This window comes from Eucalyptus grandis, chromosome 3 (genome assembly GCF_016545825.1).
Source record: "Eucalyptus grandis isolate ANBG69807.140 chromosome 3, ASM1654582v1, whole genome shotgun sequence".
In the NCBI taxonomy this organism is placed as follows: domain Eukaryota; kingdom Viridiplantae; phylum Streptophyta; class Magnoliopsida; order Myrtales; family Myrtaceae; genus Eucalyptus; species Eucalyptus grandis.
The window spans coordinates 52,641,262-52,653,683 of NC_052614.1; the positions used below are offsets into that span (position 1 = coordinate 52,641,262).

Below are 12,422 nucleotides of genomic sequence, written 5' to 3' on the forward strand. Positions count from 1 at the left end.
AGTGCCGGGGATGGTGGAATTGTGTATCATGACTGTAACCAGAGGATAACCCCGTATGACTGGCTCTGAACAAAATGCCTTCTTGAATTGACTGGAGGCCGATACCCAGCCTGGATGGCGGAATCACCGATCTCTCCTTGTCGGAATCCACGATTGGCATCCTGGACAGCATGGAAGTGAGAATCACCGGAGACGAAGTCAGCCCTTGCTCCTTGCTGGAATCCTCGGTTTCTATCTTGGACTGGGTGGACATTGGACTCACCACTTGAAAATCGCCCTCTTCCACCACCGCGCGAGGAGTCAGAGAAGCTCCTTTGGGATGGATATCTACCACCACGGTACTGTAGGATGAAACCAACATCCGCTTACATGCATTAGTAGGGCCACAAAACCTTAGTCATATCCTAACAAAAATCTAGCTTGAATTCATTATAGTGTTCAGTCAACAAAAGTAGCGGCTCGTCACTGAAAAAACAGTTCCAATCCTAATTGATATGACAAAATATATACGCGACCGAGACATATATAATGCGAAACTCATCGCTTGAGACGGCAATGGAACGGAAGTTCTCAATGCAGGAGCTTGAACAGCATAATTATTGGAAGCGCGAGTCCTATGAGCCGAGACGACATTCTATGGAATTCCCGAATCATGGAAGTTGCGCGCGAGCGCCTAAAGATGCTATTCCCTTATCAAAGACATCGACGACGGGCTGCGTGGTTGGAGAGCTCAAAGCAGCTCAATCACAATTCACCAATCGGTTCAATGTAAAATTGAACCGCAGCAGTTGCACGCGGACGAGCACAACGCTGCGGCATCGGCGAGGAGGAAACTCACCTTGGGACGAGGGTACATGGCGGAGCTTGCGGTGGCGGCGGAGGCGGCGGCGGCGAGAGGCGAGGGGAGGGAGGAGCAGCAGCAGCGCCTCATGGAGAGTCTTCCAGCGACGGAGCACACGTCATCGACACGGCGACGTTGGCGGAGCTTCGGGCTGCTCTCTTCCTGGCTCGGACTCGGATCGGAGATACTGGATTGAGCAAAAGATCGGATTTTTGGAGCCCAAGATTTTGCTCTCTTCACCCAACGGCCCAACACTCTGTTTTTCAGTCCAGGGGGAAAAGGTAGCTTTTGTTTTAAGGACAGGTCGGTTTCAAGATCGATCCAAGTTTCACTTGAAATTTTGGATCGGATCTCCTCAATTTTTGGAACTTAAAATGTACCTTATACATTCTTGAAACCCGGGACGTACCTTATTAATCGATAGAATTGGCTAGGTTTCGTTTGTTTCCTTTTTGTGTTCCCTTTTTGTCTCATTTTTAGTTAAGTAAGATGAACACATCAATAAAAATTCTCATTTGTCGATGGCAACAATCCATAAAAGATGAATATGAAAAACAAAAATTTCAAAACACATAATATAAACCTTAAATTATAGAGTTTCGATCTTCAATCATTCATGAAAAATTGATCCAAATTATAACCACCTGAAATCAAAAAGGTATTTATGGTGAATCTAGTGATAGGTTTCATTCAGTGCATCAACATTCGGAAAGACAGCTATGTGTATGATATATGCGCAAGAACAGAGGTTTGTTTTCTGCTCCTATCTTTCTGCTGTAGCCAAAAAGAAGTGGAAAAGAGAAAACAAAAAACGTGCAAGAAGATGTGATATCTCAGAGATTGTTCCTTAGAAATTCATTTCGGGCAGTTGAACCTTCTCAAAAAAAGAGATGAGGATCATGCATTGTTTTTGTGAAAAAATTCGATTTTTCCATTGTCTTGGTATGGTTTCTAGTGTTAGTTGTCCTATATTAGATCAGATTTGCATCTGAATGAGTTTGTATGCATGATTCCGTTCAATCCAATCACTGCTAATTTCCTGACAAACGATGCAGAACAATGTGATGGACAGTGAAAAGAAGGTGAACCGGGTGCCCACAAGGGATGAGGAATTCGATTTTAGAGCAGCACATTGGACCGACCTCCACGGCAAGACTGAAGTCAAAGTCAAAACTTGAGTTCTCAAGACTAATAACACCATCAAGATAAGCCTTAACTTGCTTGTCGCAGAAGATGGGCGGTCTTTCTTTCGTTCGACAGAGTTTCTGGCCCGACCTTATACTGGATCTTTCTGAAACCAATGAATTTAGGCCCCGATGCCATTGTTTTATCACAACATGTGAGCTTGTAGTGTGAAAGGATAGCGACTGTTTTTGTGCATGGCGAGGAGTCCTCGATTTTTCAGGATGAGAGAATTTAGAAACCATGTCAGGGATCAAGAGAGCTTACCGTGATATTGGGAAATGTCTGCACTATGAACTGGGTTCTGGGACTCATAGCATACAATATGAACTATTGAACAATAAGGCTTAATTGGATTTGGTACATCAATTAGCTTGAGCCTGAACTGTAGGTAATCTTCTATTATAATCTTAATTCTGCTTTTTTGTGGTAAAATTTTTGGTCCTGTGAAAACATTGCCGAATGCTATTGTCTTAATCAGGAAAAGAAAGAACATGTGCCAAAATGTTCATCTTCTCTGCAATTTTGCATCAAGTGAGTATAATATTAGACGGCAATTGTAACCACCCGCTCTAAAGAGAGCAAGAGTGGTCACTAGAGCTAGAGGGTCCGTAAAATGAGCGGCTCCTGGTAAGTTTCTAGGATGGTGAAGGGAGTAGGAATAAATCAAACTATACACTGAATAGGGGAAAATAATTCTAAAATATATATTATGATATCCTTGAATTAATTCACTCAATCCAACAGTGCATGTGAATATGGCTCGTATACACCAAGTGCATATACACGATTCTCTCCAAGAATCATACAAAAATTATCAACTTTGCACTTGAGTTTTTTCTTCTTTTCTTTTTTCTGCATTAAGTCGTGTCCCGACAATTTGCCCAACCTCAAAGCATTTTTCAATATCATCATGAGCACGTGAAGGCACATGAAGCAAATTGCTAGAGTAAGATACCGATCGAGGCAAGATGAGATATGCCAGAAAAGCTAACCAAATTAGTTTGGTCTCTTTTGGAAGTTTGTTTTTTTTTTTCCTTTGAATTGTCTCTTTAGAAGTTAGGAAATGGGTTTTGATCTAATAACATACATATTATACAAATAACACTTCAAAAAATTGTACTTTTCACTAGCAATGAACTAAATAAAGTCTCGAAATTTTGATATATGATGTACCAATATTTCTAAATGGTGACAAGTTGAGGGGACGAGCGAACAGTGTCACTCCACTGACTTGATTGCCTGGTACTTATTATAACTTTTGTAATAACATGTGCCCTACTCTATACAATTTCATTCAAGATTGTCACGTCTCCCCCTCTCTCCTCCAAGCTTAGCATTGCGATTATTTTTGTCTCGACTTCCTAAGTTAGATATGCTTCCACCAATAATTTTATGGATACATGTTCAGTCATTAACCACGAGACAACAAATATCAGCCGATATAGAATGCATAATCTACAATGTACATAATAGAAGAAGATGAGTAAGGGATGTTTGTTGGAGATCCTTTCACGTTCCTAATCCTCAAACGTATGGTACTTCTGGTGCAACATCCAAATTTCATGACCCCAATCACAAAGAGTAATCCCCTAAAAAGTCGAAGTGCTATACTATTTCGTTTGGACAGACTGAGATGTCTTGGCAGCTAGTGTAAAGGATTCTGAATAAAACCTAGCTAGCAGAATATGTTCAATTTAAGCCTAAAGGATCCCAATAATATCTCCCTGCTAATTTGTAGTTACGAAAGAAAAGATGATTTTGGCCAATGAGGCAAAACCTCAGGTCACCATTCAGATATAAAACGGGTCTTGCATCAGGCGGCCAAAAGAGCCATAGAAGTATAACATGACATTTAGGGTTTTGTCAACCCTTCGAATACAATGAAGAAGGTAAGCATGGCCCAATCAATTAAGTTTCTGCGTCATTGATGATGTTCAAAATGAATATTGAATAAAAAATGAGCTGTTGGTCCTGTCTGTAAAATCAGCTGCTTTTTTGTTTAATTAAGGCTCCCAATCAAAGGTCTGCCTTGCAAAGGAGGATGCAAAAGAGAATCACTGCACCTGTTGTCAAATCTTTGAAAGTTCCAACTTACACAAAATCCTTATGTCACACCCCGATCTTCGGACACGCACTCATCCCTCACCTAGTCAATTAAATAGCGACGTCCCAAGACGTAACTTCGATCCATTCTATTTTAAATATGCATGCGGAAGCATATAAATAATCCCTAGACAATAAAACAATAAGATATGAAAGTAGGATCGAGTTTTTCACAAAAGACATTTTCATAAACACATAGGTTTATACACGGAAGCCTACAAAAAGGAATCAGCTTGAAACAAAAGATAAATGTCCTAGGACTAACTAGCCGAACATGCTCGCCGATTCTCCAGGCTTCACCACCGTTGTCAACTAGGGGCTTAAAAATGGTTATACAATAACCAGTAAGACAATGTCTCAGCATGTTTAACCCCATAAGACCCGATTAGGAAGCAAATACGCCCTAAGGGCTGTCTAAGCATATCACGGGTCAGAGGACTTACCTTGGTTTCAGTTCCACCCTGTAAGTCAATATCATTTACAGAGGTCTCAAATCACATCAATCAATCAATTCATAACATTAGATCAAATCATTGATCAATTGACTTGGTCGATTACATGTCATCATGACATTTTCTTGGTTGGCTCATCTCATACTATCTATAAAGTTCGCTCATATCAGGATTACTCACTACTAAGCTAATAAATAGATAATATAGCTCGCTTCTAAGATGATCGAGTATACTACTCTCTACTAAACTGTCATATTGCCCTTAAGCTGATATAGTATATCGACAATGTTTAATCTAAGATGATAAGGTATACTGCTCTCTGTTAAACTATCATATCGCTCGTAGGCTGATATAGTATACCAACATCTTCCATCAAAACTAACAAGGTATACTGCTCTTTGCTAAGCTGACATATCGCCCGTAAGCTAATATAGTATACCGGTATACTACTCTCTGCTAAGCTGACATATCACCTGTAGGCTGATATAATATACTATCCCAATTATACAACCAATTCAACTTCTTTTATCATTCTCGATAAAATAGCCGTGTGGGTACATGGTTGGCTTTGGACAAAATACAAGGTTTTCACTTTTAAACCTCCCACTATTTTCAGCTGTCTCAAAAATAGATTTTTGGCGCGTAGACCGATGCCCGGTAATTTTCTAGTTAATTACCAAATTTAATTAATTTGGGAATAAAATCCTAAAATCACAATTAAATCAATTCAAACACAATTTAGAGCTCAAATAAATAAATAGATTGCATCACAATAACCAACATAAAATTTTGGCCGTCGGCTATCCTAGCCTAATTTCCGGAAAATAAATAATTAAATAAGTAATTATGAAAATATTAAATAAATAGCAATAAATCTAACTTAGGCCCATAATGCTTAATTGGATGCCGAAACGAATTTGGAAAAATTCCAAGGTTTGTTAAATAAATATTAGAACGTGTCTACTCGCTAAATACACTAACTAATCACCTAACATGTATTGACAGATAATTAAATTAACTAATCTAATATAATATATCCACCTAAACCATGCTTAATTAATCTAATCAATCCCTAAGCGTGATTAACCGACTAAGCGAGGATTAGGGAGTTCAACTCACTTGATTCATGATTCGTCTGGTTCAAAACATCGGGAACGCAATGAGGACCGACTTTCTCCAAAGCGGGCCAAACTTTCGAGGCCCAGAACCACCTCAAAACGGGCCTAGAAGCTGCTAGAAACCCACTAATTTGCTCTCTATTTTGGGGTAGAAACGATGCAGCAGGGCTGGTTGAGGCGTGCAAGGGTGGCGGAGGCGGCGGGGGTCGGCCACGAGTCTAAGTGGCGTTGAACGGCGGTGGAGGGAGCTCTGGCGGTGGCTTGAGTTGCTCGGGGGAGCTGCCGGAATGCGGCTAGAGTAGGGACGACAGCCTGAGGGAGGCGGAGACACGCGGATAGCGAAAGACGCGTGAGGGCGGTGTCACGGCGAACGACGACGGGTGGTGGTGTGCGGCTGTTCGACGGTGCTCTTTGCTAGCTCCTTTGCGGTTGCTAGCGTCGAAACAACAAGGAGGGAGGGGAAAATGGGGCTCGTTGACCGGCAAGGAGGGGGAGAGGAAAGAGAGAAGGAGTAAGGGGTCCACCTTGGCCACATTTTTCCCTTCAAATGTTCCCTTGACCCATCCTTAGCCACCAGCTCCTCCTGGCCTCCATTAAGCCACCAATGCTCATCTTAGGACTTTTGAATTGGTCCAAAACCATAGGCATATGGGGCATACGTTCCTACATTTCTCCCTTAATTGGACACTTGTTAGTCCTCAAATCAATTCAATTTGGCTCTTACAAATTCAATTATTGAGTTGATAATCAAATTGGTATTTTCCTCATCAACTAATCTCACCGCTTCCTAATTGCGTGATAAAAACGATCCATGACTTTTTCGAACAAAAACAGCCCTAGGACGACTTTTTTTCTAAAAGTCTCGGTTTGTAGAAAAATCTTCTAGAATTAATTATGACATGACAAAACTTTCAATTTCAAATCGGACTCGAATTTGCGGTTAATTTCAATCTGGCATGTTTTTAGCGTAACCTAGGCTACCAAGTAGGTTTCATAAATTTTTAGTGCAAATGACCCATGGTCAATTTTTTGAGTCACAATGAATCCACTCGACACATTGGCGACTCTCGATTATCGTGAAAATATCAAGGATTTAAATATAGACACAAGGTATGAAACGATAGAAAAATCAATCTAGTGCCGGCCGACGAGAATTTTATAATTTAATAGTGTCACCCATGATTAGCCACACATCTTAGTTGAACCGATCTATCTTTGATTTCAAATCGATTTTATATTGTGCCGTAATGGCCTCTAAAGATGAGCACGGTCAATAAGTCGATTTTTGGTCGAATTCTCAGGTCTATTGCAGTAAAATTCCTTAATGGCTTCCCTGAATAGTCTAGTTATTTCGAGAGTGATCGCCTAGAGACAGCCCTATAAACACGTCGATGAAATGTTTGATTTATTCAGTAGAAAACAAGATTGAAAATCTGGGATATCACACCTTAATAACATTAGAAAAAGAAAGAGGTTCAAATAACCCGAGAATTGGGACAAGAATAGTGCAAGTGTCATAATTTTTCTATTATGCTCATTTGAAAGCCATAACTTTTTTTTTTTGTTCACTTGAATGCCATTAGCGATTTGTTTTGTAGGAAAATCCAATGTGGATGCTCGTCATTTTACTTGACTTCATCGACGTTAACATAGAGAATTTTTTAATATTTTTAATTCTTAATTTTTCTTTGAATTTTTTTGGGCTAATCACCAGCCCTAAAAAAGGAGAAAAAAAGTGTCTTACTGAAAAAAGAAAAAAAGGAAAAAAAAAAAAAAAAACTCAAACAGGATGATTGGCTAGAAACGATACTCAAATGATTGATTTTATTCTAATGTGGCACTTACGGAAGCCAAAAAAATTATGACCCTCAAATGAGCACCATGCATAAATTATAGCATTTACGCTATTCTTCTCCCCAAGAATTATTTTAATAATGTTTCAAAAAAAAAAAGTAATTAAGTACTCTTGAAACTAGGGGTAAGCATGATTCGGGTTGGGTCCGTCAACTCCTAACTCTAGGACCAACCCCACAAGATCGATCCTCAATTTTGGAACCGAGGATCAACCCTATTGAGCTTGGGACGAGGACCGAACCAACTCAATGGGTTCGGTCCGGTTCCAAGGTCAACCTAAGATCAACTGATACTTTTTTATTTCATTTTTTGTATTCCTTAAAAAAACGATTAGGACCAGACCGACCCAATGAGTTCGGTCGATTTCAAGGTCAATCCAGATTAACCAATAATTTTTTTATTTCATTTTTTGTACTCCTTGAAAGGGCAACCGAGGACTATACCAACCCAATGGGTTCGATAATAAGTGAGGTCAGCTAATAAAGGCAAGCGGTAAGGGTCAAGTGGGAGAGAAAGAGAGAGAACAAATATAGTTAATCACTTAATAACATTAAACTAAAATAATTAAAAGAAAATCTCAGCACATGCATTCAGTATATGAATAGCTATATGCATGACAAGTACTAGTATTAGAGCAAAACATTCATAGACCAAGCCTTTCTATATGATAATTGGCATCCATGCCAACCATTGAGAGAGAGAGACGTGCGTGACAAGTACTTGTATTTGAGCAAAACATTAACAAACCAAACCTTTCCATGTGCTAATTGGCATCCATGCCAACCATTACAAATGAGAGAGAGAGAGAGAGAGAGAGAGAGAGAGAGCAAATATAGTAAATCACTTAATAATATTAAACTAAAATAATTAAAAGAAAATCTCATCACATACATTTAGTATAGGAATAGATACATGTATGACGAGTATTTATATTAGAGTAAAACATTAATAGACCAAACCTTTCTGTATGCTACTTGGCATTTGCAACCGTTGAGGATGAGAGAGAGAGAGAGAGAGAGAGAGATATAGTTAATCACTTAATAATATTAAGCTAAAATAATTAAAAGAAAATCTCACAACATACATTCAGTCTAAAAATAGATAGATGCATGACAAGTACTTGTATTTGAGCAAAACATTAAACCAAGCCTTTCCGTGCACTAATTGGCATCCATGCCAACCAATGCGGATGAGAGAGAGAAAGAGAACAAATATAGTTAATCACTCAATAATATTAACCTAAAATAATTAAAAGAAAATCTCAGCACATACATTCAGTATAGGAACATATACATGCATGACGAGTATTTATATTAGAGTAAAACATTAATAGACCAAACCTTTCTATATGCTACTTGGCATTTGCAACCGTTGAGGGTGAGAGAGAGAGAGAGAGAGAGAGAGAGAGAGAGAGAGAGAGAGAGAGAGAGAGAGAGAGAGAGAGAGAGAATAAATATAGTTAATCACTTAATAATATTAAACCAAAAAAATTAAAAGAAAATCTCACCATATACATTCAGTATACGAATAGATACATGCATGACAAGTATTTATATTAGATTAAAATATTAATAGACCAAACCTTTCCGTATGCTACTTGGCATCCTTGCCAACCGTTGAGGATGAGAGAGAAAGAGAGAACAAATATAGCTAATCACTTAATAATATTAAACTAAAGTAATTAAAAGAAAATCTCAGCTTATACATTCAGTATATGAATAGATACATGCATGACAAGTATTTATATTAGATTAAAACATTAATAGACCAAACCTTTCCATATGCTACTTGGCATCCATGCCAACCGTTGAGGATGAGAGAGAGAGAGAGAGAGAGAGAGAGAGAGAGAGAGAGAGAAACAAATATAGTTAATCACTTAACATTATTAAACTAAAATAATTAAAAGAAAATCTCACCACATACATTTAGTTTAGGAATAGATATATGCATGATGAGTACTTGTATTAGAGTAAAACATTAATTAGACCAAACCTTTTTGTATGCTACATTGCATCCATGCCAACCGCAATGCCAACCGTTGAGGATGAGAGAGAGAGAGAGAGAGAGAGAGAGAGAGAGAGAGAGAGAGAGAGAGAACAAATATAGTTAATCACTTAATAATATTAAACTAAACTAATTAAAAGAAAATCTCACCTTATACATTTAGTATACGAATAGATACATGCATGACAAGTATTCATATTAGATTAAAACATTAATACACCAAACATTTTAGTATGCTACTTTGCGTCCATGCCAATCATTGAGGATTAGAGAGAGAGAGAGAGAGAGAGAGAGATAGAACAAATATAGTTAATCACTTAATAATATTAAATTAAAAGAATTTAAAAAAAATTCTCACCACATACATTTAGTCTAGGAATAGATACATACATGATAAGCACTTGTATTAGAGTAAAACAGTCATAGACCAATCTTTTCTATGTGCTAATTGGCATCCATGCCAACCATTGAGGATCGTAGAGAGAGAGAGAGAGAGAGAGAGAGAGAGGGAGAGAGAGAGAGGGAAAAAATATAGTTAATCATAGGGGTGAGCATGGTCGGGTTGGGCCGGTCCAACTCCTAACCCTAGGATCAATCATGGTGCTGGTCCTCAATTTTTGGACCGAAGACCAACCTTATTGAGTTTGGGATTGAGGATTGGACCAACCCAATTGGTTCGGTACAGTTCCAAGGTTAATCCGAGATCACTCGATAATTTTTTTATTTCATTTTTAATACTCATTGAAAAAACGATTGAAGACCTAACCCACCCAATGGGTTCAGTTTAGTTTCAGGGTCAATCTGAAAACAACCAATAATTTTTTATTTGATTATTTTACTCGAAATGGCAACCGAGGACCGGATCAACCCAATGGTTTGATGAAGAGTGAGATCAGCTAAGAAAGGCAAGCGATAAGGGTCGAGTGGGATGGGCGTCAAATAGAGTGAGCATCGAGTGTTGAGCGAGGAGCAAGCCAAGCGAGCATCGAGCAGAAGAGGCACGAGTGACCCAAAGCGAGCGAGGCGAGTGTTGAGTGGCGAGTGAAGAAGTTATTTCTCTCGATTTTGGCAAATTGAAGACTAAGAAGACAAATAAGACGTAATAAAATGAGTACTATAGAAGGATACCATAATGAGTTATTTATGCCTTTTTGGACATCATGAGGACTACTTACAAAAACATTTTCCTCATTCATAAATTATGACTGTTGACGCCATAAAAGACATTAAAAATCTAAGTTATTAAAGAATAATGTAAAATTACTTGAATTACTAATTAAATAGTTATTTAATGTTGTTGCCATTGTTTATTTTAAGGTTTTCTTTATAAAAAAATTATAAATAATATATTATAATATATATATATATATATATATATATATATATATTATCGGTTCGGGTTGGACCGACCTTGAACTCCACGAACCGAGGATCAATCCTCATAGTGCTGATCCAAGAATCTTAGGACCAAGGATTAACCCAATTTCCGTGGGAACTGAGCCGGTCCAAGGTCGGTCCAGGATCAACCCTAGACCGATGCTCACCCCTAGTTAATCACTTAAGAATATTAAACTAAAATAGTTAAAAGAAAATCTCACCACATACATTCAGTGAGGAATAGATACATGCATGAACAATATTTATATTAGAGTAAAACATTAATAGACCAAACCTTTATGTATGCTACTTGGCATCCACAACCGTTGAGGATGAGAGAGAGAGAGAGAACAAATATAGTTAATCACTTAATAATATTAAAATAAAATAATTAAAAGAAAATCTCACCATACACATTCAGTATAGGAATAGATACGTGCATGACAAGTATTTATATTAACTTAAAACATTAATAGACCAAACCTTTATGTATGCTACTTGGCATCCATGCCAACCGTTGCGAATGAGAGAGAGAGAGAGAGAGAGAGAGAGAGAGAGAGAAAAATATATATAATTAATCACTTAATAATATTAAACTAAAATAATTAAAAGAAATCAGTATACGAATAGATACATGCATGACAAGTATTTATATTAGATTAAAATATTAATAGACCAAACCTTTCCGTATGCTACTTTGCGTCCATGCCAACGGTTGAGGATGAGAGAGAGAGAGAGAGAGAGAGAGAGAGAGAGAGAGAGAGAGAGAGAACAAATATAGTTAATCACTTAATAATATTAAATAAAATAATTCAAAAAAATCTCACCGCATACATTTATTCTAGGAATAGATACATGCATGATAAGCACTTGTATTAAAGTAAAACATTCATAGACCAATCCTTTATCTGTGCTGATTGGCATCCATGCCCACCATTGAGGATGAGAGAGAGAGAGAGAGAGAGAGAGAGAGAGAGAGGAGAACAAATATAGTTAATCACTTAATAATATTTATGACATCCTGAATTTCCAATTCTATTTTCAATTGAATGAATTGGGCTTTTGATTGACACGCCTATAGTTTTATTCTCTCGAGCTAATCACTCACGAGATAGCCTCTCTCTCTCTCTCTCTCATCCTCAATGGTTGGCATGGATGCTAATCAGCACACATAATGGCTTTGGTCTGTTAATATTTTGCTCAAATATAAGTACTTATCATGCATGTATATATTTCTAGACTAAATGTATGTGGTGAGATTTTCTTTTAATTATTTTAGTTTAATATTATTATGTGAATAACTATATTTGCTCTCTCTCTCTCTCTCTCTCTCTCTCTCTCTCTCTCTCTCTCTCTTTGGGCACACAGAAAGGCTTGGTCTATGAATGTTTTACTCTAATACGAGAACCTTTCGTACATGTATCTATTCTTAGACTAAATGTATGTGCTAAGATTTTCTTTTAATTATTTTAGTTTAATGTTATTAGG

The 12,422-nt window shown here is 37.7% G+C and overlaps 1 protein-coding gene across 1 annotated transcript; it reads right to left on the minus strand.

Annotated features, from left to right (window-relative positions):
- Window positions 1-26: 26 nt before the first annotated feature.
- On the minus strand, window positions 27-1,085 carry LOC120291959 (carbon catabolite repressor protein 4 homolog 6-like). The gene is made up of 2 exons (XM_039309775.1): window positions 839-1,085; window positions 27-341 (listed from the first exon to the last, which is right to left on the minus strand). The coding sequence occupies exons 1-2, from the start codon at window positions 929-931 to the stop codon at window positions 27-29; spliced, it is 408 nt and encodes a 135-aa protein (XP_039165709.1). The 5' UTR covers window positions 932-1,085.
- Between the last annotated feature and the right edge of the window lie 11,337 nt (window positions 1,086-12,422).

Coding starts and splice junctions, on each gene's coding strand:
- LOC120291959 (XM_039309775.1), bottom strand. CDS start 931: ATGAGGCGCTGCTGCTGCTCCTCCCTCCCCTCGCCTCTCGCCGCCGCC. Junction 342..838: donor CCATGTACCCTCGTCCCAAG/GTGAGTTTCCTC, acceptor TTCATCCTACAG/TACCGTGGTGGTAGATATCC.